Source organism: Mrakia frigida (assembly GCF_051309035.1).
Source record: "Mrakia frigida strain ATCC 22029 unplaced genomic scaffold BDY24scaffold_21, whole genome shotgun sequence".
NCBI lineage: Eukaryota > Fungi > Basidiomycota > Tremellomycetes > Cystofilobasidiales > Mrakiaceae > Mrakia > Mrakia frigida.
In genome coordinates, this window is record NW_027481260.1 from 1 (window position 1) to 23998 (window position 23998).

General features: G+C 55.2%; 6 protein-coding genes across 6 annotated transcripts; 3 read left to right on the plus strand and 3 right to left on the minus strand.

Moving 5' to 3' along the window:
- Positions 1-369: 369 nt before the first annotated feature.
- BDY24DRAFT_108931 (uncharacterized protein) lies at positions 370-5049 on the plus strand. Its single transcript, XM_076635846.1, has 14 exons — positions 370-435; positions 508-1065; positions 1241-1355; positions 1536-1622; positions 1773-1896; positions 2126-2301; positions 2421-2524; positions 2622-2707; positions 2804-2911; positions 3008-3115; positions 3185-3313; positions 3391-3453; positions 3536-4210; positions 4338-5049. The coding sequence occupies exons 2-14, from the start codon at positions 597-599 to the stop codon at positions 4851-4853; spliced, it is 2760 nt and encodes a 919-aa protein (XP_076495277.1). The 5' UTR covers positions 370-435; positions 508-596; the 3' UTR covers positions 4854-5049.
- Positions 5050-5083: 34 nt separating this feature from the next.
- On the plus strand, positions 5084-12261 carry BDY24DRAFT_442447 (uncharacterized protein). Its single transcript, XM_076644685.1, has 9 exons — positions 5084-5192; positions 5271-5402; positions 5480-5786; positions 5860-8328; positions 8437-8952; positions 9036-9436; positions 9511-9846; positions 9925-11591; positions 11672-12261. The coding sequence occupies exons 2-9, from the start codon at positions 5313-5315 to the stop codon at positions 12198-12200; spliced, it is 6315 nt and encodes a 2104-aa protein (XP_076495278.1). The 5' UTR covers positions 5084-5192; positions 5271-5312; the 3' UTR covers positions 12201-12261.
- Positions 12262-12370: 109 nt separating this feature from the next.
- VMA6 (H(+)-transporting V0 sector ATPase subunit d) lies at positions 12371-14446 on the minus strand. Its single transcript, XM_076641027.1, has 8 exons — positions 14383-14446; positions 13965-14064; positions 13769-13857; positions 13589-13671; positions 13313-13491; positions 12702-13239; positions 12600-12620; positions 12371-12521 (listed from the first exon to the last, which is right to left on the minus strand). The coding sequence occupies exons 1-8, from the start codon at positions 14401-14403 to the stop codon at positions 12488-12490; spliced, it is 1065 nt and encodes a 354-aa protein (XP_076495279.1). The 5' UTR covers positions 14404-14446; the 3' UTR covers positions 12371-12487.
- A 1310-nt stretch (positions 14447-15756) lies between these two features.
- Positions 15757-16893, plus strand: BDY24DRAFT_393287 (thioredoxin family protein). The gene is made up of 6 exons (XM_076641028.1): positions 15757-15906; positions 15999-16032; positions 16160-16169; positions 16243-16356; positions 16482-16569; positions 16712-16893. Exons 1-6 carry the CDS (start codon positions 15865-15867, stop codon positions 16832-16834), a joined length of 411 nt encoding a protein of 136 aa, XP_076495280.1. The 5' UTR covers positions 15757-15864; the 3' UTR covers positions 16835-16893.
- Positions 16894-17105: 212 nt separating this feature from the next.
- On the minus strand, positions 17106-18832 carry BDY24DRAFT_393295 (uncharacterized protein). Its single transcript, XM_076641029.1, has 7 exons — positions 18720-18832; positions 18525-18607; positions 18361-18419; positions 17989-18193; positions 17857-17908; positions 17580-17774; positions 17106-17496 (listed from the first exon to the last, which is right to left on the minus strand). Exons 2-7 carry the CDS (start codon positions 18563-18565, stop codon positions 17302-17304), a joined length of 747 nt encoding a protein of 248 aa, XP_076495281.1. The 5' UTR covers positions 18566-18607; positions 18720-18832; the 3' UTR covers positions 17106-17301.
- A 713-nt stretch (positions 18833-19545) lies between these two features.
- On the minus strand, positions 19546-23820 carry BDY24DRAFT_393298 (uncharacterized protein). Its single transcript, XM_076641030.1, has 15 exons — positions 23542-23820; positions 23366-23428; positions 23026-23281; positions 22520-22907; positions 22339-22446; positions 22175-22270; positions 21835-22077; positions 21439-21768; positions 21204-21359; positions 20882-21125; positions 20533-20809; positions 20327-20457; positions 20077-20237; positions 19768-19962; positions 19546-19653 (listed from the first exon to the last, which is right to left on the minus strand). Exons 1-15 carry the CDS (start codon positions 23798-23800, stop codon positions 19612-19614), a joined length of 2949 nt encoding a protein of 982 aa, XP_076495282.1. The 5' UTR covers positions 23801-23820; the 3' UTR covers positions 19546-19611.
- Between the last annotated feature and the right edge of the window lie 178 nt (positions 23821-23998).

The window sequence follows — 23998 nt, forward strand, 5'->3', positions numbered from 1 at the left end:
TCGTCCGTCATCGACGATGTTCCAGCGACTTTGTTGACCGATTTCTTGGGAGCGGAGGGAGAAGGAGAGGGCGTGGGAGAGGACTGGTATCGAGAGGGGGTGCGATGAGCGCGAGGAAGGCTAGGGCGAGCGGCGAGGGAGGTGAGGGAGGAGGAGGGAGAGGGAGGAGGAGGAGGAGGAGGTGTCGAGCTCAAAGGCTCGGGGTTGGTGGATTTGGATCGGGAGCGAGTGAATGGGTAGGTTCTAGAGGAGGGAGGAGGAGAGGGTGACATGGTTTGTTTAAGGCAGAGGTTTAAGGCAGTTTTTGGGATTTGGGAGTGGGTGTTGGTTTGTTTGAGCTGACCTTCGAACGAAGCGGGAGAGCGCAGACTGATTAGTTGAACCTCGACGACGACCTCAACCCAAAACAGACTTCTTGGGTTCTACTAGTAAACAGTAGGTCACGAAACGTATCTAGTTGATTAACGTTTTAACACGCGACTGACACGCTTTCTCTTCTCTTTACAGCGTCAGAAACGATTGACGACTCTTTCGGACGAGCTCGACATCAACCCCCTTCCCTTCCTTTCTCCTCTCCCTCTCTCCTCCCATCGCCAATGGATTCGCCTATGCTCGTCAAGGAGGAAGTCCCTCCACCCTTCTCACCATCGGAACCTCCCACGGATATCGTCGTGGACATCAAGACTGAGGAGGACGTCAAACCATCGCTCTCTTCCCTCTCCGCTTCCCTTCCACCTCTCTCGACCTCTCGTTCAGCTTCCCCTTCCTCCCACTCGTCCCATCCACAATCACCGCAGGAATCATCAGCATCCACTCCTACAGCCTCTTCTTCCTCTCGTTCCCCTCCTCCTTCCTCTACTCCCAAACCCAAGAAACCCAAAGCGCCGAGGAAACCAAAGGTCACCGTCGAGGACAATCCGGTCGACATGAGCCACCTCCCTCTAGCAGACGAAGAAGCTTCCAAAACCTACATCAAGATGACCACCAACCACCACCAGTTCAACACCTTGGGGAGGAGTCATCAGGATGAGGATGCGATGGTGTGCGACTGCAACTTCAGACCTGGTAAGCTCGCTTCTCGTCCTCCTCCTCCTCCTCCTCCTCCCCTTCCGTCCTTTGCATTCTTCGCGTTTTCTCCTTCCAACCCACTTTTCAGTCACATCTCTTGTGCTTGCGAGAGAGAGGAGAAAGAGACGGTGCTCACCTCACTCTTTGTTTCTCTTGATCTTCTCATAAACAGACAGGGACGAGGCTCATCAAGCGTGCGGCGAAGGATCGGGTTGCATCAACAGGTTGACTCAGGTCGAGTGTTTGGAGTCGGAATGCAGGAGTAGAGATCACTGTAAGAACCAGAGGTGAGTCCAGCTTCATTTTCTCGTCCTCTCCCCTTCTTTCTCGTGCTCGAGAAGGTCCACAGCTCGAGGAGAACGTATGAGGGGACGGAGCTGACTGTGTTCCTCCCTCCCTCGCTCCCTTCGCTCCGTTTCCACCACCCGCCCCGCCTTTCTCGTCCTTTCTCCCTTTCCTCTCGACAGATTCAACCGAAAAGAGTACGCCGGCATCGAAGTCGTCAAGACGGAACGAAAGGGTTTCGGACTGAGGGCTGCTGAGGACATCGAGTCGTGAGCTTCCCTTCCTTCGTTGCTCCCTCCCTCGTCCCTCCACCTCCGTCGCGCCGCTGGCAAGAACAGCTGACCCGTTCCTTCCCTTCCCCTCCTCTCCCTTCCTCTCCCTCTCCTCCCTCTGCTTTCGATGCGCGTTCACATCTACAGGGACGCCTTCATCTACGAGTACATCGGCGAGGTCGTTCAACAGTCGACGTTCATGAAGCGAATGAGGGAGTACGCCGAGTCTGGGATTCGCCATTTCTACTTCATGATGCTGCAGAAGGAGGAGGTGAGTCTTTTTTTCACACCCTTCCATCGTTCTTTCCATAGCTCTTTCCTTCCTCTTTACGCCCTGTTCGAGAAAGATCACCTCTTTTCCCGCTGAGGACGAGCGCGTCAGGACCTGACTATCTTCCTCCTCTCCCTCCTCCCACGCTCCTCCTTCGCTCCTCTCCCCGCCTTTCCACACGCCACCCCCTTCTCCTCCACTCCTCCCTCTCCCTTCTTCCACCACCCAGTACCTCGACGCTACCAAAAAAGGCGGGATCGGACGATTCGCCAACCACAGCTGCAACCCGAACTGCTACGTCGCCAAATGGGTCGTTGGGAAACGAATGAGGATGGGGATCTTCGCCAAGAGAGACATCGTCAAGGGAGAGGAGCTGACGTTCAACTACAACGTTGATCGATACGGGCGAGTCTCACTTTCTGAAGTCGAAAAGGAGGCGGGAGGGGAGGAAAAGAGAGGAGACGGGTCGGGAACGGGAAGAGGGGATGAACGAAAGCTGATTTGGATTTGGTTCGTTTGGTTAGACACGACGCCCAACCCTGTTATTGCGACGAGCCGAACTGCGTTGGATCGATTGGAGGGAAGACTCAGACGGATGTGGGTGGGATGGACGATTTGTACCTCGATGGTGAGTCTTTCGTCTTCCTTCTCCTTTTTCGACCTTCTCTTCTTTCGACGAGCATTCCATGCTGACGCCGCTCTCTCTTTATCGGTATCGAATACAGCTCTCGGAATCGCCGACGAAGTCGAACAGTTCGGACTCAAGGGAAACAAGAGGAGGAAGGGGAAGAAGTTGGGAGAGGACTTCATGGTGGGTTCTGCCTCCCTCTTTCTCGTCCTTCTCGCTTCGAAAGACCCCAACGAGAATCGATCCTGAGCTGATCGCCATCTATATCAATCCTCGCAGCCCATTCTGAAACCCGTCGAGGAGCACGAGGTCCCGAAACTTATCGCTGCCGTTCGTCAATCGACGTCGAATCGACCGATGCTCACGAAGCTGCTGAGTCGAGTCAAGGTGCGTTCTGCTCTGATTTGTTTCTTGCACGACTGTTCTCTCGAGGAGCTTGCGTGCTGATCGGCTTTCTCCTTTCTCCCTCTTCCTTCACTGCAGATGACCGACGACGAAGCCGTTCAACGTCAAGTCATGAGGATGCACGGATTCAACCTGATGGGGAACGTTCTGAGAGACTTCGGAGACGACAAGGACGTCGTCAAGCTGGTGAGTCGCAGATCTCGTTACTTTCTCGAGCTCGTCGAACGATGTTGACTTCTTTCGTTCTTTCGTCAGGTCCTCGAAACGATGTCCGCCTGGCCGATGCAAGGACGAAACAAGATCATCGACTCCAAGATCGAAGATTCGATCAGGTCGACGGTTGAGAAGGAGGAGAACAGTGAGGCCAGAGAGGTTGCTGATCAGGTGAGTCTTATTCTTCCCTCGCTCGAATTCGAGACGCGTCGACTGACGAGCTTCGTTCTCTTCTCTTCTTCGACCAGCTGCTGGAATCCTGGAGCAAGCTTCCTACGAATTACCGTATAGCCAAGAAACCTGTTCGCATAGTAAGTGGCTTCTCTCCGTCCTGTCGTCCTGTTTGAGCTTCGACCTAATTCGTCTCTCCCTCTTCCTCTTCCTTTCTTCCAGCCGGACGCAGGCGACGACAAAGAAAACGGAGCCAACGGCAGCGAATCTCCTGCACCCAGTTCCAGCAACTCTCTCCCCACCGCAACCCCAACCCTCGAGAAATCCAACCCTTTCGCATCCACTTCCCTCCTCCCCAACAACTCTTCTTCCTCTTCCGCCTCAACTTCCACCACCCCTGCCGTCGACTCCTTCTTCGCCTCCCTCGTCCCCAACGCCCGTCCACTCTTCTCCCCTTCGGCCGGCTCTCCTCGCACACCCGACGCTTCCTCCTCTACCACCACCACCAACGAACATCAACCCGCTCCAGCAGCTCTCGATCTCCAGAAGTACCTCGCCAAACTCAAGGCCGATCGAGACGTAAAGGAGAAGGAACGAGTCGCTGCTGAGGCTGCTGCTGCTGCTCTTGCTGCTGCAACGCCGGTGCCGGACCCATCCAAGAAGAGGAAGAAGTCTTCGTTGGGAGGAAGCAGTAGGAGTGCGAACGCTTCCTCAAGTTCGTTGGCGAGTGCTGGAGCGGGAGGGAGTGGGAGCGGGAGTGGGACTGGAGGGTCGGTGTTGGAGAGTCAAAAGGAGAAGAGGTTGACCAAGATGGTTGGGGAGGTGGTGGTGAGGAGTATGAGCAAGTACAAGGAGCAGATTGGGGAGAGTGAGAGGTTCAAGAAGTATGCGAAGGAGGTGAGTTTTAGTTTGGCGAGACGCGTCTGTCTTTCTCTCTCGTTCCGTTTTCTTCCTTCTTCGATCGTTCCCTCCTCGAGTCTTGAACCCTCGCTAACCTCCGACCTTGTTCTTCTTTCGTTTGTAGTGCACCTCCCTCATCGTCCGCAAGGAAAAGCAATCCACGTCCTACATGTCCTCTCCCACCCTCCCTCCGCCGCTGAACGAGGAGAAACAAGCCAAGATGAAGAAGTTCACCAAGGATTTCGTTCATCGACTCCTCAAGAAGTCGTCGCATTCGCATCGGAACGGAGGAAGCAGCAGTACGAACGGACATCATCATCGAGGAGCGACGACGAACGGAGAAGGATCGAGTTCGACAACCACACCTGGAACGACGACGACGACGACTGCCTCGACTACACCGAACGAGTACGATGGGGATGAGAACGCTCCGATGGATCTGGATATGGACTTGGACGACGGGGAGGGGGAGGGACCGGAGTACGGTGCTGAGGAAGGAGGAGGAGGAGACGCGTCGCCCGCTTTCAACGAGGAGGCGGAGGAGGACGGGGAGGGCGGTGGGGCTCGAGGATCGAAGGACGCTAGGCTCATGACGGACTCGGCGAACGAGGAGGTGATGGTGGACGTTTCGTCGTACTAGTTTAGCTTGGACTTTGTTTCGAGGGAGCAGGACGAGCAGAGGGAGAGGGAAGGTGATGAATCATGTCTTATACGTACTCTCTCTGTTTTTCTTTGCATTAGTTTTCACCACATACATACCGTTTTAGTTTTTATATCATTCACGAAGGTTGCAGGGAAAACGGTCGGCAAGGAGAGGGAAGAGAGGAAAGAAGGAGGAGCGAGATTCAAACGAGTTGACCTCAACCCAAAGCCTTCATCCCCTCTGTCCCTCCTCCTTTCTTGGTTCTGTACTTCTCCCATCAAGATCGCATCAAGAACGGTATTAACAAGTCCCAATAAACAACAAACAGCAACTCAAGTAAGCCCTGTTCTTCCCTCAGCACCTCACACAACCTCGCTGTTTCCTGATCTCCTTCCCTCTTCCTTCCTCCTTCAGCCCCTCTTCCCTCGTCCTCCCTCTTCGCTCGTTCCGCCTTCCATGTCGCAAGGCATCGGACTCTCCCTCCTCTTCAACCGTCCTTACGATCGCAACCCTTACGATGAACCCGAAGAGGTCTTTGACGCTTGGGTTCGTACATTCCCTCTCTGTCTCCTTCCTTCCGCGTCGAGCTCACCCCCTTCGTCCCTTCGTTTTGTGTCTTACAGGTGAGCAATCTGGAGAGCACCATCAACTCTGCGCTCCATCCTCCGAGAAAACCGCTGTTCCCTGATCCTGAGCCGGTTTACGCTCTAACGAACGGAGTGAGGCAGGCGGAAGGAGATGTGTTTGGAGCAGGAGGGGCGGTCAGGCCCACGCTGCAGACGAGGACGACGAGTTATACCGAGGATGGGATGGAAGAGGAGGAGGGATGGCCGCTTCCGGCTGCGTTGAGGAGTAGTGGGAGGAGGAGTGGGGAGGGGATGGGTGGGTTGGAGAGGGAGGAGAGTCAAGAGGAGAGCGAGGAGGAGGAAGGTGAGCTTCAACGTTTCTTTCTATACTTTCTGGGCTTTGATGGCTGACGCTCCTCCTTTCTTTGTATCTCTAGAAGATGATGACAACGACGACGATGAGGAAGAAGACGAGCTTGACTCCCACCTACCTCAACCTCCTCAACCTCGAGCTGGTTCCTCCCTCGCTGAAGCTCAAGTCATCTCCGACTCGGACGACGACGACGAACAAGATCAACTCCACGTAACCCTACCAGCAGTAGAGGAGGAAGAGGACGTCCTGATGATGGAGGAGGACGAGGAAGTCGAGCCTGAGGGAGATTACGACGAGGAGGACGAGGAAGAGGAGTCCAGCGACGATCAAGATCAGCAGCAGCAGCCCCAACAACGGACAATTCCTCCAGCTCAGCATCGAAACGCAGCTCAACAACAGCAGCAATCTTTCCCTGGGTTTTCGAGTGCTAGGAATCTCGAGTCGGCTCAGCAGTTCGTTCAAGGATCGTCGTCGAGCTCGAGGAGGGTCCAAGAGGAAGAAGGTCCGGAGGTGATTGAGTTGAGCGATTCGGACGACGAGAAGCCTCAGTCGGGTCAGCAGCAGCAGCCGAATGGGTACACGGAGGAGCAGGAACAAGAGGAGGACTCGTGGGACGAGGAGGAGGAAGAGGAAGACGAAGACGAGATCGAACAACCCTTCTCTCGAGATCCCTTCGCCGCTCAATCTCAACGGTTCCCTCCTCGACCTTCAGCTTCCCAGCCCACTGCTTCCACTTCTTTGAGCCATCCCCCACCCGTCGCAGCCATGGAGGAGGACGACGAGGACGACCAGGATCAACTCGACGAGGGATCCTACGACGAGTTGGACGAGCTCGACGCGGCGGAATCGTCTGGACCTGATGACGAGCAGGACGACGACGAGATCACTTCTTACGTCCCAGAGGTCGAAGCACCCGCCTTCGATGCTACAGCTCAGACCACAACTCCCTCTCCCTCTCCACCACCTCCTACCGCGACCGCCGACGCAGCGACCCAACCTCGCCCAACCCTCTCTCCCATCTCCTCCGTCCAACACCAACACCAATCCCTCATCGACGACTATCCCTCCGGCTCTCCCTCCGAGGACGGAACCAACGAACCAGAATCGGACGGAGACTTCCCTCTCACCAACGATCTCTTCGCTCAGCAGCCCTCCCAATCCCAAGCCTCAACTCCTCTCGCCTCGACGACGGAGCCTCACGTCCTCCAAGGTCTCGCTTCCTTCCTCGATCAGATGGAACCTCCTCAGCCTCAGGAGAATCAGCAGCTGTCGTTCGCAGGGAGTCAGATCGACCCTTCCCTTCTCCAGGGTGAGGGAGTCGATTTGGACGCGGATCAGTTGGGACGACCATTGTTTGGGGAGAAAGCGAGGGAGGTGGTGGAGAGGGATGGGGATTTGGTTGGGTGGGAGGATGATGAGCAGGTTGAGGCGAAGGAGGAGCAGGCGGGAGATCTGGATATGGAGGAGTTCGTGCAAGGGGAGAGCGAGATGGTCGAGGAGGACGCGTCGACACTCCCTTCCGCACCAGCACCAGCACCATCCGCCGTCGAGGACGAAGACGACGACATCATCGCCATCGAACGACCCGAATCCGTCCCTGCCATCGCCCTGCCGGCTCGGGAACTCGACCTCAAGGCCAAGCTCCTTCGACAACGACTCATCGCCGCCAAAGAAGCCAAATCCCCTACCAAACCCAAACCCAAACCCGCCTCCTCTCCTCCTCCTCCTCCTTCGTCGTCGAGTTGGAAACCTAGTCCCGAGAGGCCCTCCTACCTTCCTTTCGACGCTCAGGCTTCTTCCTCGTCGTCCTCGTCGTCGATGCTCCCTCCCGTTCTCGGAGCAGTCGCTTCAACCCTCAACGCGCCGTCGACTCTCAAACCAGACGAGTTCGAACTCGAACACGAAGCGGCTATCCAACCTCACCCTCCACTTCCTCTCACTTCCGTCGCCGTCGAGTCGGAATCGACCTCGACCTCAACTCCAGCATCTGTCCCGGACGATTTCGAGATGGAGCACGAAGCTGCGATCCAACCGAAACCTCTCGAGCACGACGGTCATCACCACGAGGAGGAGGAGGAGGAGCACGGAGGCATCGGACCTTCTCCTTTCGCAGTGAGGGACGTTCAGGAGGCTCCGATCTACCACGCCATCCCTTCCGCTCCAGCAGCAGGATCGGCGACGCTCGTTCTGTCCCTTGTGCTCTCTCCTCCTCCTCCAGCTCCGGCTCTCGCTCAAGCTTCAACTTCCACCTCGGCTCCCGCACCAGCACCAGTACCAGTCGCTCCTTCCGCGGACGTCGTCGACCTCATGGACAGCGACAGCGAGTCAGAGGACGAAATCGAGGTCTTGCCTTCCTCGAGGCCGGAGGAGGTTGTGGTCGACGATGAGACGGAGAACGACGGAGATAGGGAGATTGTGATTGAGGATGAGGATAGTGAAGAGGATGAGATCGAGGAGATGGGGTCGAGGAAGGAGAGTGCGATTGAGTTTGATGATGAAGAGGAGGAGGAGGATGAAGTTGAGGAGGAGCAAGGTGAGTCTTCTCGGTTTCTCTTTGTATTCGTTTGAGCTTCGAGCGAGTTTCGCAGTGTCTAAACTGACCCGATTTTCGCTTTGCTTTGCTCTGCTTCCTTTCCTTCAGCACCTGCACCCACTCAAATCCATTCCCAGCCCCGATCTCACTCCCAGTCGAGCCAGGACGAATCCTCCTCTGAAGAACCCTCCCCCTCAGAAGCACCCCTCCTCGACCTCTCCAACGAAGAATCCTCCGAAATCGAAATCACCTCCATGTCTCCCGCACCTCAACAACTCCCTCCTTCCCTCTTCGCGTCCGATTCTTTCGCCGACGAGATCACCTCCCCCGAACCTGAGGACTCGCTCCAGCCGCTCATCACTTTCGACGACGAGACCGGGGTCCAGGTCGAGGAGATGGAGATGGAGGAGGATGAGATGATGGGAGAGTCGTTGAACGTCGGAGGAGAGGAGTTGGTTGAGGTGGAGGAGGACGCGTTGGCAGGAGTGAACGTACGAGCTGCGTTGGCTTCGATTATGGAGCAGTCGGAAAGGGAACGGGGGAGGGTTCTTGGAGATCCAATGGATGCGGAACTGGAGGTGGATGAGTTGGAGGAGAATGAGGAGAAGGAGGGAGGGGAGAGTGGTGAGTCTTTCGTCCGCCTTCCGTTTTTTTCTTTCTTTCGAGCGAAGGAACAACTCGCTGACCACTGCGTTTTTTGTTTTCAGCAGTCCCAACAGGAGCAGCAGACTTCATCGGCTTCAACGACTCCGAGGAAGAACAAGACGACGGCGACGCAAAGAAGGACGAACCAGAAATCTTCTACGCCGGCCCTTCCTCCCCTCTCTACTTTCCTTCCTCCCCCGACAACGAAGACGAGCTTCCCCTGTCAGCACCACTCGAGGAATCATCTCCTAGCCGTCGGTCGGCTACTCCTAATCCGGCTTCGCTCAAATCGGATCAACCGTCGTTCCCTCTTCCCGTCGAGCCTTCCCCTTCGAGGATCCTTCCTGGAGTCATCAAAGCTGGTCTTTGGGACAAGGACGAGTTTCCTCCCTTCTTCAGTAGTCCTGGAGCTGGTCCGTCGGGGTCGAGAGCGCAGAAGGAGAAGGAGGAGATCGTTGAGGAGGTTCGTCGCGTCTCTCTTTCTCTTTTCTTCCACTCTTCTCGTCCTGACTCCTTCTGCCTTCTTCTGTCGAACAGCCTGTTTCATCATCGTCTTCAGAACTAGAGGATGTCTTCCTCGTCGATTCGAACGAATCCTCAGCTCCATCTCCCTCGACGAAGGACGCGGAGGAGGCCAACCTCCCCGATCCTCGAGCCGTTCCTCCCCCCACCGACCTTCTCACTCCCGACGTCCCCACCACCGAGCATCTCGAGGCGAGCTTGGTCGTTGAAGGTGCTGAGACGAGGCAGGTCTCTCCCGTTCCGTCGGAGCAGATGGAGTACGACGACGTGGTGGATGATTCGGATCGACAGCCTGTTGATTTGGAGAAGGCGATTGAGAGGAATCAGAGGCTTATAGAGGAGGAGGAAGAGGTCAGTTTGGTCCCTCGTTTCGCTCTCGCCTTCAAGAGGACGCGCTTTCTGACTCCCTTTCCTTCTCGTCCCTCTCAGCTCGCTCTCGACGTCGTCCCCCTCGAGAACGAACCCTCCGTCGTCCCCTCTTACGTCGAGCCTCGAACGCCTCCTCAAGACGAACCAGGAACCCCCATCGACTCCAAAGCTCCCTCTCGAGAATCACCAGAACCCTCCATCGTCCCAGCCTACGTCGAACCCGAAACCCCACCTCGAGAGGACGTTCCCTCTGGTCCTCCTTCCCCTGGATTCGCTCCCGTCGCATCCTTCAACGACCTCCCCGATCCTTCTCTCCCACCAGTACCCACCACCTTCCTCGTCCCCGACGTCCCTCGCCATCTTTCGCCGCCTCAGCAGAGTCTCGTCAGTGAAGCTCCCGAGAGTCGAGCGAGGACTCCTCCTCTGTCGAAGGAAGAGGAGGAAGAGGACAAGGAGAACATTCCTCCGACGGACGAGGAACTCGCAGCGGCAGTTCTGGCAGGAGAGGAAGACGTTCCAGCAATGGGAAGGGGATCGTCATCGAGATCGAGGTCGGAATCAGGTTCGAGTCAAGGATCGGTCGATTATGGATTGGACGCGTCGAACTCTGGCGACTCGGACGACGATGTGGTCGGGATCGTTCAGGCGAAGTCGGAGGGTGATGGGGAGGAGGGGGCGGAGACGAGGGTTGAAGATGCTGGAGCTGAGGATTTGCCCGCGATGGAGGACTTCGACGGACAGGAGGACGTGAGAGACCAGGACGAGGAGGAGGAGGAGGACGCGCCTCCATCGGTCGCTCTTCCTTCAACGTTGGGATCGAAACGAAACGACTCGGAGAACGAGATCGTGCCTACTTCGGATTCCGCCGAGGAGGATAGTCTACCCCTCCAGATCGCACCCTACAAAGCTTCGGAACCAAGTCCTTCCAGCGCAAGACCCAATCCTTTCGCTCGACCGGCCGTCCCAGCGAGAGAAGAAGCACCTCCCTCGTTCCCCTTCCCCTCTCAACCAGAAGCATCGACCTCGACCGCCCCTCATCGACCCTCGCCACTCGTCTTCGACGAGCCGGAACCGATGAACCCCGTCGTCGCCAGTCCACCTCCCCCCTCCCTCCCGATGGCGAGACCGTCGTACCCCTCGGCTTCAAGTCGCTCCCTCTCCTACCACGTCCATGGCTCTCGATCTTCCCGACCTGGATCCTCCTACGCCCTTCCCCCTATGGTCTGGTCTCCTTCGTCTTCGTCTTCGCCTTCTCGACCCAGCCTTCCGGTCTCCTCCTCAACGTCCAACCTCCCTTCCCACTCGTCGACCTCAAACTACCCAATGGCCATTCCTCCTCGCTCATTCGTACCTCCTCCCGCGATCGTGTCTCCTCCCTCGAGCATTCCTCTCCCCTCCAACATCCCTCAACCCTCCATCTCTCTGCCCTCTCCCATGCGCTCCTCCCCTTCCTCCTCTCGAACCGTCTCCCTCTCCAAACAGTCTGAACCCCCAACCAGTCCCATCACTCGATCCCAATGCGTCTACCATCTCCTTCGAATTCCTGGACCGACTCGTTTCAGCGAAACCACCATTTTCGTCGTCCCGTTCTGCTCCCTCGCTCTCGTCGACGCGATCGAGGAGGAGGGTGCTCGGATCCTGGGGAAGGCGAGTGATGAGGACAACGAGGCTAGACAGGAGATCGTCGGGGAGGGAAGAGTACTTATCCCAGAGGAGATGGAGCAGAAGTGAGTCGAGCCGCCGCCCACTCTGCTTTTCTTTTCGACGTGCTCTGACTGCTCTTCTTTCTTTTTCGTGCTTCGTTCAGGTTGACCCGAATCTGCGGGATCGATATCGTCCGAGCAGGAGAATGCTTCTACCTTCGTTCGGTCCCTCGAGAAGAAGAGGATGGAACTCCCGAAGTGTCGGACGATCACGACGACGACAAGGAAGAGGAGAAGGAACGCAACCCGACGAAATCCTCGCCGTCCAAACCCACCTCTCGATCCAAACCTTCAAGCTCCGGAAGCTCCACCAACGGAGGACGGTTCAAGAGGAAGCAGCCGAGCAGGTCTTCGGCAGGAGGAGACGTGGATTCAGACGACGAGGAGAAGGAGAAAGCCTCTCCTGCGAAACGACGTTCGCCGAGGAAGACGTCGCCTGGGAAGGAGAAGGAGGTTGTTTTGAAGGAGGAGGAAGAGGAGGAGGATGTAGCAGAGTCGTCGTCTCAGGCGGTGAAGAGGAAGAGGTCGGAGGGAGGCGGGGAGGAGGAGAAGGACGGAGTGGAAGTGAAGAAGGTGAAGGCTTCGACGCCTAAGAAGAAGAAGGGTGGGCTGTTTGGGAGGTTCTTCGGTTGATAGTTCAGTGTCCTTATTTTGCTCAGTGTGCTCTCCGTTTCTTGTATGTTCGTTCTGTCGGATGCTCTTGGGACGAGGAAGATGAGGACGGATACTGGGGAGCGAGAGAAGCTTTGAGATCGCGTGGTCTTTCTCCCGACGTCGCCTTGAGTTCATCCGTGAGAAAGAGATGTGGAAGTCGCGACCGAGCTTTAAATCATGTAGAAACTATGTAGACGTCGCCCAAGGGTATAGAAGAAAGAAAAAAAAAAGCCCGGAACATCCTCTTGAGAAAGCAGCCCAATAATCTACCACAGGGGAACGAAGTCGTTGATTCGATCCCTGAAAGAACGAAGACACGAGACGAAGGCTGGTCAGTAAAGGATCTCCTCGATGAAAGGTAGATGAAGTGAAACGTACTTGGCATCCTGAGCGATGCACCTGAGAGGACAAAGAACGAAGATGAAGATCAGCTCCAGCTTGAACGAAGATGAGAACGAGAAACGAAAACGTCGGACTCACTCTGCGATCCAAGTCAAACTCCTGATCTCCTGCTCCTTCAGCTTCACGAAACTGTAGAACACTCCGTACTGGAACTGCTGAAGGAACGTGTTCTTGTTGAGGTTGACGTCGTACCTGAAGAACTTGTCCTCCAGACTGCTGTTCGAGTCGTCTCCTCCTCCCGATCCGTTCGTCGACTGCCCATCAAAGAACCCCTTGTACTCCATCACTCCGTCGCACGCGACCTTGACCTGATCGAGATCGTCCGCTCGAGCGAGGACGTTGTTTCCTTCAGGGTAGAGTCGTCCGATGGCGGGGAAGAGTTTGGCTCGTCGCTCTTTCGAGAGGTCGGTGTTGAAGGAGTTGAGGGTGATGTTGATGGAACGACGATCAGCCTCGAAGGCGAGTATTCGAGACATGATCTCGCAGGTAGGGGAAGGGAGGGTTTGAACGAAGCGGTGGAAGTCTTCGAGGTAGGATTTGTAGAGGGTGTTTCGGATGATCTCGATGTTGAGGTCGTCGAGATCCTGGGCGGAGAGGCAGTCACGGAAGTAGGGAGCTGGAGGGACGAGAACGAAGCAAGGGAATCAGCTCAAGATCCAGTTGAGCGTATAGAGGACTGAAAGACTCACCCAGTGGTGTCTCAACGAGCACACTCTGGTACAACTCTTCCACGTTCGTCGCGACGCACAACGCCGGCATCGTGTCGAAGACTCCAAGAGGATGGCATCGGTCGAGGAGTTCTCGAGTATCCCTCTCGTGAAGGGTTCCGAGGGTGAGAAGAATGACGTTGTCGATCATGTAGGCGTAGCTGAGGAGGGACAAAAGAAGAGCAACGATCAGCTCCAGCTCGAGAGAAGAAGAAAGAGGAAGGGGAGGAGGAGGAGGGAAGGAAGGTCGAAGCTCACGTCATGTAGTCCAGGAAGGTCGACAAAGGCTCGACAGCATTGCTTCGAATGTAGTTGAACTCGGAGACGAGCTTCTCGGTGGCCTAAGGCAAAGGACAGATGAAACAGAGAAGGGAGGTATAAGCTCGAGAGTCCATGACGGCGAGCTCCTTCGACCTCCTCTCCTCCTCCTCTTCTCACCTTATCTGCGATGGTCGCCGTGCTGATCGGTAGAGGCTCGTTGGCAAGGAATCCTCCGTAGTCTGTCGAAGAGAGCTGAAGTCGGAAATCTGAAGGAAGAGAGCAAGAGAGGAGGTTACAATGAGCTTGAGCTCGTCGAAGATGGGCGAACCTCGCTTCCCTCGTTCCTCGCCAAGATCCCTTCCTCTGCACTCACCTTCCAGAGTCTCGCACTGAGTCAAGTTGTTGTAGTTGGAAGTAGTCAGAAGAGCGTTCTTGTAGCCTCGAACGACTCCCTCGAGGTATCCAGCATCGGCCTGAGAAAACGAAGGAGGAAGGGAACGGAAGGAGGGTCAGGACATGAGCGAGATGGGAGAGGAAAGAGAAGCCTCAGGGAAAGAGGTGGATATGTATTGAGCGGGATGATCTCCTAGAGGCTCCGAGAGTCCCCAGGTTGTACTGGCATGGTCTCTTGGAGGCAGGGAAAGGATCCATCGCAGAAAAGGTCGACCCCTCTGAAGTCTGAAGCTCAGCTCGATCCTCGCTTCACTCTCGACGACTTCTCCTCCCCCCAGAGACTCCCAGCGAATCCTGGTGACCTCGACGAGTCCGGTACGTTGGGAGAGTAGACTCACGTTGAAAAAGAGAGCCTCCATGTTGGTTTCAGTAGAGCAGAAGGGAGGGTGGAGTTGAGAGTTGGGAGAGAGGGAGCGTTCTAGTCTCGCAGGCCATCCCCTTAAGGGTCTGGAACATGATGTAATTTCGATCTACACCATTCAAATTTTCTCAGAGAGACTTCAAACTGGAAACTTGAGATGGGGCGCCAATTTAGGACGATCCTATCCGATCACTTTTTTCGCAAATCTTCCGTAGCTGCCAGAACGCTCTAGCGGCCGCGGTAAGTATCCGAGCAAATTTTCGAGCCTTCAGCGTCTTTATGTACACCTCGAGATCAGACTCTCCAATTTTGAGACTCCTGCGAGCTTCACGGCGTGGGGGAGAAGAGCTCAAAGTCGCGAAATCTCGCCCTAAAGCCAGCTTCAGGTCTCCTCGACGCGACCTCGAGCTCGGGAGCGCCACATCAGGGCTGTTGTTCCCTCCCTCCTCCCCCTTCTTCGCGTCGCGTTCGACCCAACCCTTCTTTCCTCGCCTCTCAAGATCGTTGGCGTTCTCAAAATCTCCCGAAGTGTAGAGGAAGTAGCTCACGTTCTATTCTGAGTCTCCAAAAAAACGCCCTCAAGACATTCCCTGCAAGAGGGAGGAGAAAGGAGCTCAAAACGAGCGGCTTGCGGGCAAATTTTCGGCAATTCTGAACGGATCAGATCCTCGAAGATACTCGCCCCAGCTCAGATTTTCATCGGTCGTAGCAGCTGAAAAAGGATCTAAACCCTGAGAGCGAACTTACATGATCGCTCAGACCCTTAAAGGGGCTCTCTCAGACTAGAGCGTTCAGGCTTCAGCCGAACGCAGCGTCGACTCGAGTTTCCGTTTTTATTTCTTTCGTTCCTCGGAGAGCGTCTTTTGGCAGTGAATCTGAAAACTCGAAGATCAGACGAGCTTTCTACCCTTCGAAAAGATCAGTCTTGGTATGGCAGAGAGTGAGGCGAGGCGGGAGATCGCGCGTCGCTCTCCTGGCTTTGTGCGGCCGCCAGAACGTAGCGAAACGCTCCTTCAACCCAAAGGGTTCCAGAGATCCTCGACATCAACAGGATCAAAAAGGCCTGTTCGGTTTCGAGGTGCGAAGCTTGAAGCAACGAGCTCAGTGGTTGGCTGAAACGCGTCCGACAGCCACGGAGGGCGCTCGTTCTCGCCATCTTGCCTCTCTCCCTTCCTCCGGATGCAGGGAAGAATCTCGCTCTTTCCAGGTCGAAAGTTTGCTGATCGATCTTTCGACTCTCAAAAAATCCAGCTCAAAACTTCAGGGAACGAAGGTTTGTAAGCACTCAAACGTCGCGTCATTTCAGCCCTCGAGGGAAAACGAGTTCTTCGAAGAAGCTGAGCTGAGATCCACCCTTCCCTCCAACTACAACTTGCCTCCCTTCTCGCCAACTCCAACAACCTATACATCCCAACCACCCCACCCTCCACCCCTACCTACCCACCCACCACTTTCAGACATGGTTAAAGCTATCGAGTCGTTCCAGGAGTTCCAGACTGTCGTGCGTCCCTTTCCCTTCCTTCTCTTCTCTCGGATCGAACAGTCGCCGGATCCTGACTCTTCTTCCTCTTCTCTCCTGGCTTTCTGTTATAGATCAACGGAGACAAGCCCGTCATCATCGACTTTTGTGAGTCCTCCTGCCGTATCTCTCTCTCGTAGGTCGAAACGAAGGAGCTGACTGTTCACCTCCTTCCCTTCTCTCTCTCCTCTCTCTCCTCTCTCTCCTCTTCTCTTCTTCGCCTCTTCTTCCAAAGGGGCTACTTGGTGAGAAGAACCTCCTCCTCTACCTCTCCGTCGCAGACTGAGTACTGACTGGATCTGCTCGTTGTTTGCTCAGGTGTGGACCCTGCAAGATGATCTCTCCTCACTTCAACAAGCTAGAGAGTCAGTTCGAGGACGTCGACTTCTACAAGGTCGATGTTGATGAGCAAGAAGAGGTGGCTGCGGAAGTGTGAGTACCTATCTCAGAGCTCTACAAGGTGGCTTAGATGGTTGAGGGTGGGGCGGAAACTCTCGAAGCGTTGCGACGGCCGCTGAACGAAAGCTGACCGACATCTCTTCCTTCCTCTCCTTCAGCAACGTTCGAGCTATGCCCACCTTCCTCATCTTTTACAAGGGACAGAAGATCGAGTCCGTCACTGGTGCTTCTCCTCCTAAACTCACTGTACGTGGTTTTCGATTCCGACCTTCCCTCATCTTGCCACGAATCCCGACGTCGCGATCTCCTCTTCTCTCTTCACCGTTCCTACCTATTTTTTTCTCAGCCTGAAACTGACCTCTTTGCTCCTTGACGTTTGTCTCGCCAGGCTGCCCTCAAGGGACTGGCCGAGAAGATCGCTTCCCTCTCTGGCGCTCCCGCTGCCGCTGAGGAGGCTGCTCCCGTCGCTGCTGCCGCTGAGCCTACCAAGGCCGACGACGAGAAGTGGTAGATATAGTTTAGAATCACTAAGGGGTATATAACGATCACAGATGCTTCCTAACACGTCCACGTCGCATGAGAGGAAAGGAAGGGGAGTTGGAGAGATGCGTCGAGGGACCTCATCTCCCGTTCGTGCAAGATTGAGCTTTGGTCTGCTTTCTCTCGATGCGAGCTCAGCGTACTATGTCTATAACTCATCGTGAGACTCTGATCGCAACTTGGAGAACTTCGGCGAACGAGACCAACTTTGTCCATGCGTCGCGCCTTTCACCTTTCGTCAACAAGAAGGAAAACGTTCGTTGATTTGCCAAGCTCGAGATTCAAAATCGAAACTACGTGAGTAAACTACTGGAGAGTCCAAGAAAGCAAAAGAGAAGCCTATTCGTTACAAGACAGACGGGGAAAGAAGAAACGAGCAACGAGATGAGAACGAGACTCTTAGACGAACGACGACCTGCGTTCTTCCTCCCATGCCTTCTACTCCTGCACGACGAGGACGTTGTAGCCGTGATCAAGCAGCCAGTTTCCAACACTTCCCGCTCCGACGACCTTCTGCAGCCTGCCGAGTTTCCTTCGTCCGAGGATGATGAGATCCGTTTTGTGAAGGGTTGCGAGAGAACCGAGGGATTTAGCGGGAGCGTCGGCGTGAGCGATGAGGAAGGTGACTTTGCACTGTAGAGAGTAAGGTGCGAGAGGGAGGAAAGAGAAGGTCAGTCTTCGGCATCGTTGAGGAGGACGGAGGAGGGAGGACGAACGCCTTTGGCTTTGTGAAGCTCCTGGGCTGAAACTCTCAATCGCTCGAGGGCTGAAGCTCGAATTCGTCGTAGGACCATGAGCTGTTGGTCGGCTGCTGAGGTGGGAGTCTCGACTCCTTCCTGCATGGAGGCGAGAGGAGGGGTGGAAGCGACTCGGTCGTGGTGAGAGAAGGAGGAGGTGGCGAGAGGAAGGATCTGAAGGACGCAACGGGAGAGAAACAAAGGTGAGATTTCTCTCAGAAGATAGACACAAGCAAACGAGAGTAAAGGAACGAACGGTAGCGAGGTAGATGTGGTCTTGAGGCTTGAAGGTCATCTTGGCGAGAACGCTTCAAGAGAACAAAAGGACGCGAGAACGAAGGTCAGCTTTCTGTCGACCTGAGACAGAACAGGAAGGTTTTCTGCTCACTGTTCCGATGCGATCTGAGCATCTGGAGTCGAATCCCATCCCAGCAACACGCTCAATCCCTCCTCGTCCTCGTCCTCGACAGCAGAAGACCCTCCGAGGGTCCCTCCGTAGGTGGGCAGCTTCGGATCAATGAAGTACTCGGCGGTGGAGATGGGTTCGGGGGTTCGAGATCGAACGAGAGGGGAGGTAAGGTCGAGAAGTTTGGCTAGAGAGAGAGAGAGAGCGAGTTTAAGGAATGTGGGAAAAGGACGAAGAGTCGGGAGGGAGAGACCGAGGTGAGGAAGGGTTGGGTGACGGAGGAACGAGATGGTAAGCAAGAGAATGGAACGAGAACCCGGTCTAGCTTCAAAGCAGGGGATGAAGGGAACGAACCTAGGGATGAGCGACGTCTGTGGAGGTTTCCAGTAGGAGAAGGAGGAGCAGCAGACGCGCTGAAGAGGACGGGAGGGAAGGGAGAGGAAGGGAGGCAAAGGTCAACCGAGAGCTTCATCTCTTCCCTTTCCTTTTGAGAGTTAAACGAAGGCAAAAGGACTCACTCTGGCGTAAGGGATTGACTTTCAAGCGAGTCGGCGAGCATGACTTGTCCGAGCGACGTAGTGGTAGAGGTGTAGAGGGTGGGCTGTAGGGAACAGCAGGATCGAAAGGTCAGTTCATGAAGGGGAGGAGGAACGACGTCGCCGAGCCTCTCGTTTCCCTTGCTGCCTCCCTCTCTTCCCTCAGCCAGGACTCACTGTTTGGGGAAGGTTTTTGTTTTGAGTTGAGTAGGATGTGGTTTGAGGTGGAGTTGAGAGCTGAAATCGACTTGGTGGTTAGGCGTTAGCCCTTGGGCTTAGCCATGGCGAGGAGGTTCGCGAAGAGAGAAGAAGGTCGAAACCTTGATCGGACCGAGACTGCTTTCTCGACTCGCTGCCCGCTCCGGGAGGAAATTTTCTCGTGATTCGAGGGTTGTTTGGGCTTCGGAATATCCATTGGCGAAGGACTGACACGAGTCTGAGATCAGAAAAAGGGGAAGTCTGCGACCAAACTCCTCAGCTTTGACGCGCTTCGCTTGACTTCGATCTCTCTCTCTCTCTTCCTCCCGTCCTCTCCTTCTCCGTTTCAATCTCTTATCTCCGTGATCTCGTGAGCCCATCGCCCCTTCTCGCCCGTCGATCTAGAGTTCCGAGAGATTCGAGACGCAGACTTCTTCTGCTGTTGAACGATACGGAAGGCTTTTCAGTCGGTCTTCCTCCGGCCGTTCCTCCTCGTCCCTCCCATCCTCCTCTCCTCCTCTCAGTCTCAAACCAGTCATGGACGCCCTCGCACGTAAGGGAGATGCCACAAAACTCCTCTCGACTCGGCGGCAGGTCATCAAGGAGAGGGAAAGTTGGGAATCGCTCAAGCAGCGATGCGAGCTCTTCGAGGCCTTTCGACACGACGAGGCTTTCCAGCCCGAAGGTCTTTGGATTCTTGGAAAGACTTCCGGGCGGGTGTTGAGCGTAGCAGAGAAGGGAGGTCCGAGAGAGCTGAGAGGCTATCGGTTAGAGAGAAATCTTCCTGGGCGTGGGCGAAGGTGAGCTCGCGTTTTACAAGTTTGCTATGCTGCATTTAGAAGTTCATTTCCTGTATCGAGATCTACATCATCTAGAACCACTTTGCCTTCGACTTCTTCCTCTCTACAATCGGCTGTGCAACATAAAACGAGAAACGGAAGTCAGCGTCGTCGTCGGTCTCTCCTCTCCTCTCTCTCTCTCTCCGGCCCTCTGCCCGTTTCTCACACTCGGAAAGATGAACGCTTACCTTCACTGCCACAATCCCAACACTCAGTCCCATGATCGTCAACAACAGCTGAGCCTTGTTGAACGAGTCCGACAAGATGTCGAACGTCCCTGAGGGCATGACTCTCGTCGAGAAGAGGTCGAGACCGTAAGCGAAGACGAGGGAGGTCGACTCAAGAAGGGCTGGAGAGGTGACGATAGAGGAGACGCCGAGGAGCTGTGAGAAAAAACGAAAGAGAGGAGGGAGAGTGAGTGTGAGCGAGGGTGAGAGAGCGGGAAGAGACGGAGGAAGAGCGGGAAGAAGAAACATAGAGGATGAATCTGTACGTACCTCGTAAGCATGAGAAAGCGTCCTCTTAGGATCGAGGTTGATGATGGGATCGTATGGGACGAGCTGCTCTTCCCGGTCGAGAGCTGAGGGCTTCCCGTGAGGACGACGAGGGTCGAGGAGGCGACGGGGGATGGAGTGGAGCTGGTTGCGGTTGTCGGCGACTGAACAGGAACAAAAGAAGAACGGTGATTGGACCAAATGAGGACGTGAGATGGAGACAGGAGAAGTGAGGGAGAAGGGAAGAACGCACTGATGACCTCCTTCGAAGTAATTCCGTGCTTCGTCGAGGTCGTTCCGATAGCCTTGATTCCACTGGGAAGGATGAAGGTCTTGGAAAGGATGTTGAGGTCGTGTTCGGCCGAGTAGGAGGTTAACTCGGAGCTGCGAGGGAGAGGGAATCGAAAACGAGTCAGACGCGTCGAAGGAAAGGAGCAAGGAAGAAACGAGACGACTCACGATCCAATCTTATCAGCAGCGACACCTCTCTCAAACAGCTCTACCGTCACGACCCTGTTCCCCGTTGAGACTCCAGCCGTAGCAACGAGTCCCTCCGCCCTGTATCGATATACGAGCCAGTTCTCAAGGAGGGAGAGTTCGATTCCAGCGGACGTGTCGAGGTTGGCGTGCGAGACTTGGTAAACGATCGTCCCACGAGTCCCATCGACGAGGTAGACGGTTCCCTGAGAGGTGGAGGGAGAGATGGTGGAGACGGCGAGGAGGTGGGGGTTGAGGTCTGCGAAGAAAACGACGAAGGAGTCAGAAGTCGGACGGGAGGTTCAAGACAGGAGAGAGAGCTTCCACTCACACTTGTACAGCGCACTTCGATCTCCGAGGATTCGTCCGAAGGAGGCAACAGGGTCCTGAGAAGTCGATTCGATGCTGTAGATGGCCTCTCCCTCAGCGAAAGGGAGCCTCCAAACCTCGGCGGGGGACGCGTTCGTTGAGACTCGGAAGGCGGCGAGGGACTGCTTTCCTCCTTCGATGATGGCTCGAGTGACGACGAAGTCTTGAGCCTCGACGGCGGTGGGAGGTCGAGGGAAGAAGTGGACCTGGAGAGAGGGGAAACGAAGGAAACAAGATCAGGTCGAGTCGAGTCGAACGAAGGGAGGAGAGGAGGGAAAACGAACCAGAGAATCCTTGTCGAGAACGGCAAGCGACTTTCCAACGAGCTCGCCAACAACGAGAGGGATCACCTCTGAAGGTCGACCGCCGAAGAGAGCAGGGGCTTGGGTGAGGATGTCTCCAGAAAGTGAGTCGATCTCGAAGGCGACGGTGTTCTCCTCCTGTTCGAATCGAAGCCAGAACGAGTCTCTGGTCAGTTCTCCTGCTTCCAAACTTCCCCCAGCCTGCTTGTAGACTCACGTTGTCCACAACCGAGCTTCCAACAATCGTAACCCTAGGCTTCAGCCCAGTCTTCGCAGGTCTCGTCACGAAGACTCCCAGAATGTCCAACGATCCTCCCTCAACGACGCTCTTCCCGAGAAGCTTGCTCCAAACGATGTTCCCGTTCGACGAGTCGAGTCCAAAGACCTTTCCAGTAGAGGTTCCGACGACGAGGAGTTTCCTGAATCCGAACTGATCCCTGAAGAGGCCGTCCTCGGTTGAGGTTGAAGGGGAGGTGGTGAGGACGGAAGCGGCGGAGGACGAAGAGACAAGTCGGGAGACGAAGCGAGCGAGGTAGGCGGGGAGGTGCTGTTGAGATGAAAGGGAAGGGGTGAGTTTGTGGTTGAAGGATAGAAGAGGAAGAGGTGAACTCACTCGAGCCTCAACGACGTGACGAAGGAGTCGATCCGCGAAAGGCTCGTCGTCTCTCGAAGCTTGCTGGAGGACCTCCTGTTCGGGGAGATCGACGAAGACGACCGACTTGATTTCAGAAAGCGACTCCTCCCTGGTGAATTGAAGTCTACCGCCCTGGTGCAGTTGGACGGCTCCAGTGCTGGTGGTGATGAAAGGCCCTTTCAAGTCGAAACGTCCTCCGGAGGGGTCGACGTAGAAGGCGGTCTGAGAGGGGGAGAAGAACAAGAAAGAAAGAGGTGAGCGTCGAAAGTTTGTGGGTGCGAGAGGGAGAGAGAGACCAGATGAAGGACTGAGGACTCACGTGGAGAATTTCGCCGTGAGAGGCAGGTTCGAAAGAGAAAGTGTGACCTGAGAGCGAGCCGTCGCCTTTGAAGGAACAGATGCTTACGGCGGCGTACTAAAGCAGAGATAAATCCAGATATCAGCATCTGAGATAGAAGGTCGAGCTGAGAAGAGAGAACGAACCTTGTAGGTGTGAGACCAGAGGGTCTGAGCGACAAAAGCGGCTCCCGACACGTCGACGAATCCGTTGTAAGTCGGAATCGAGGTGGTCTCACGCGAGCGCTCTCCATTCTGTCAAGCGAAGAAGAAGGAGACACGTTGAGCGAGATGTAAGCTACCCGGCAAACAGGAAAGGGCGACTCACCGAACTGAACGTGTATGCCAGCTCGACTTCCCCCTGCGTCGACTTCAAAGTCTCAGCCTGACCGTCCCTCCTGAATCCCAAGAAGTATCCCTCCTTCTCGAGCCCAAGACTTTGGAGAGAGGTGAAAGCCGAGAGGGTTCGTCGAGGTTTAGGGCTGGAAGTTTCGAGGGAGAGGGTATAGATGGAGTTATCCTCGAGCCAGACGAGGTCAGATCCAGAGACGAGGAAGGAGGTTGGGGAGTCGATGGAACCGGAGTGACCTGGGGAGGTGATGATCTCGGCAGTGGAAGGGTTGAGTCGAAGGGTTTTCAGAGCGTAGCCGGTGAAGGTGTTGACGGATCCGATGAGGGAGAGGTGGTTTGAGGAGAGAACGAGTCGAGACCAGACACTGAGAGGAGGAAGGAAGGTGGTGAGCTTCGACGAGAAGGGAGGTCGCGGTCGTCCATCTCCTCCTTCCTACGTTCCTTCAGAGCTTCAAATAGGAAAAGCGAAATGATAAGACTTACGAGTTTCCTCCAGTCTTGTGGCTCCATACGATCGATCCAGTCTTTCCGTCAAGCTTGTAGACATCCGAAGCGTCGACGAGAACGAAGAGCGATCCATCCTGTCCGAAGGCCACGTCCGTGAGAGACGAGACCTCAGCGTCTCGAGGACTGTCGCTGGATGTGGTGAAAGCAGTCTCCCAGATGAAGTGTCCTGTTGTGGAATCGACGAGACGGATGAATCCTCCCTCGAGAGTGGTGGAAAGGAGGACGATTGAGCCTGAACGAGACAGGAGGGAAGGGACGAGGTCAGCTTGAGCTTCGAGCTTGTTTCTGAGCTTGTAACGAAGAAGAACGATTTCACCTGGCGATGGGGATGAGTGGTAGCTTTGAGCAATCTCTCCTGTCGGAAGTTGATGTCTCCAGTCTGCAGGGGAAGAACGATGGCAAGGCGAAAGGACAAGGAAGGAAAGTCAGCTCGACATCTCGCTGGCGCAACCTCCTCTCTCTCCTCCTGCTTCTCAATGCAACTAAACTCACTAATATCTCCGGATGTAGAGTTTAACGATGCAAAAACGTTGCTCTTTGTTATTGTGACTATCGAACTTGAGTCTCCTTTTATCGAAGGGAGAGGGACGAAGGAAGGAGCCGTCACGGAGGAGTGAAGGAGAGGGATTCCAATCTTAGGTTGATGCCAGTCGATAACTCCAGCTAGATTGGCTTGAAGGGCGGATCCTAGGTGAGGGAGGGATAGGAGGAAGGTTGCCAGAAGGCTAGAGGAAGAGAGGGAGAGTCGCATCTCGACTGAGGTGAGCGTTTGAAGAGACAAGAAGGAATAAAAGCGAAAGCTCATCCTCGTTCCTCAGGCCTCACTCGCCTCTCCCTTCCTTCCTTTGGGATTTCATTCGCTCTCTAGAACGGTCAAGCGTCTGAACTTTCTGGATAGCTCACTCGGAGTCTTTTTCAGAGAGAAGTGCGAGCGAGACTCAATCGAAAA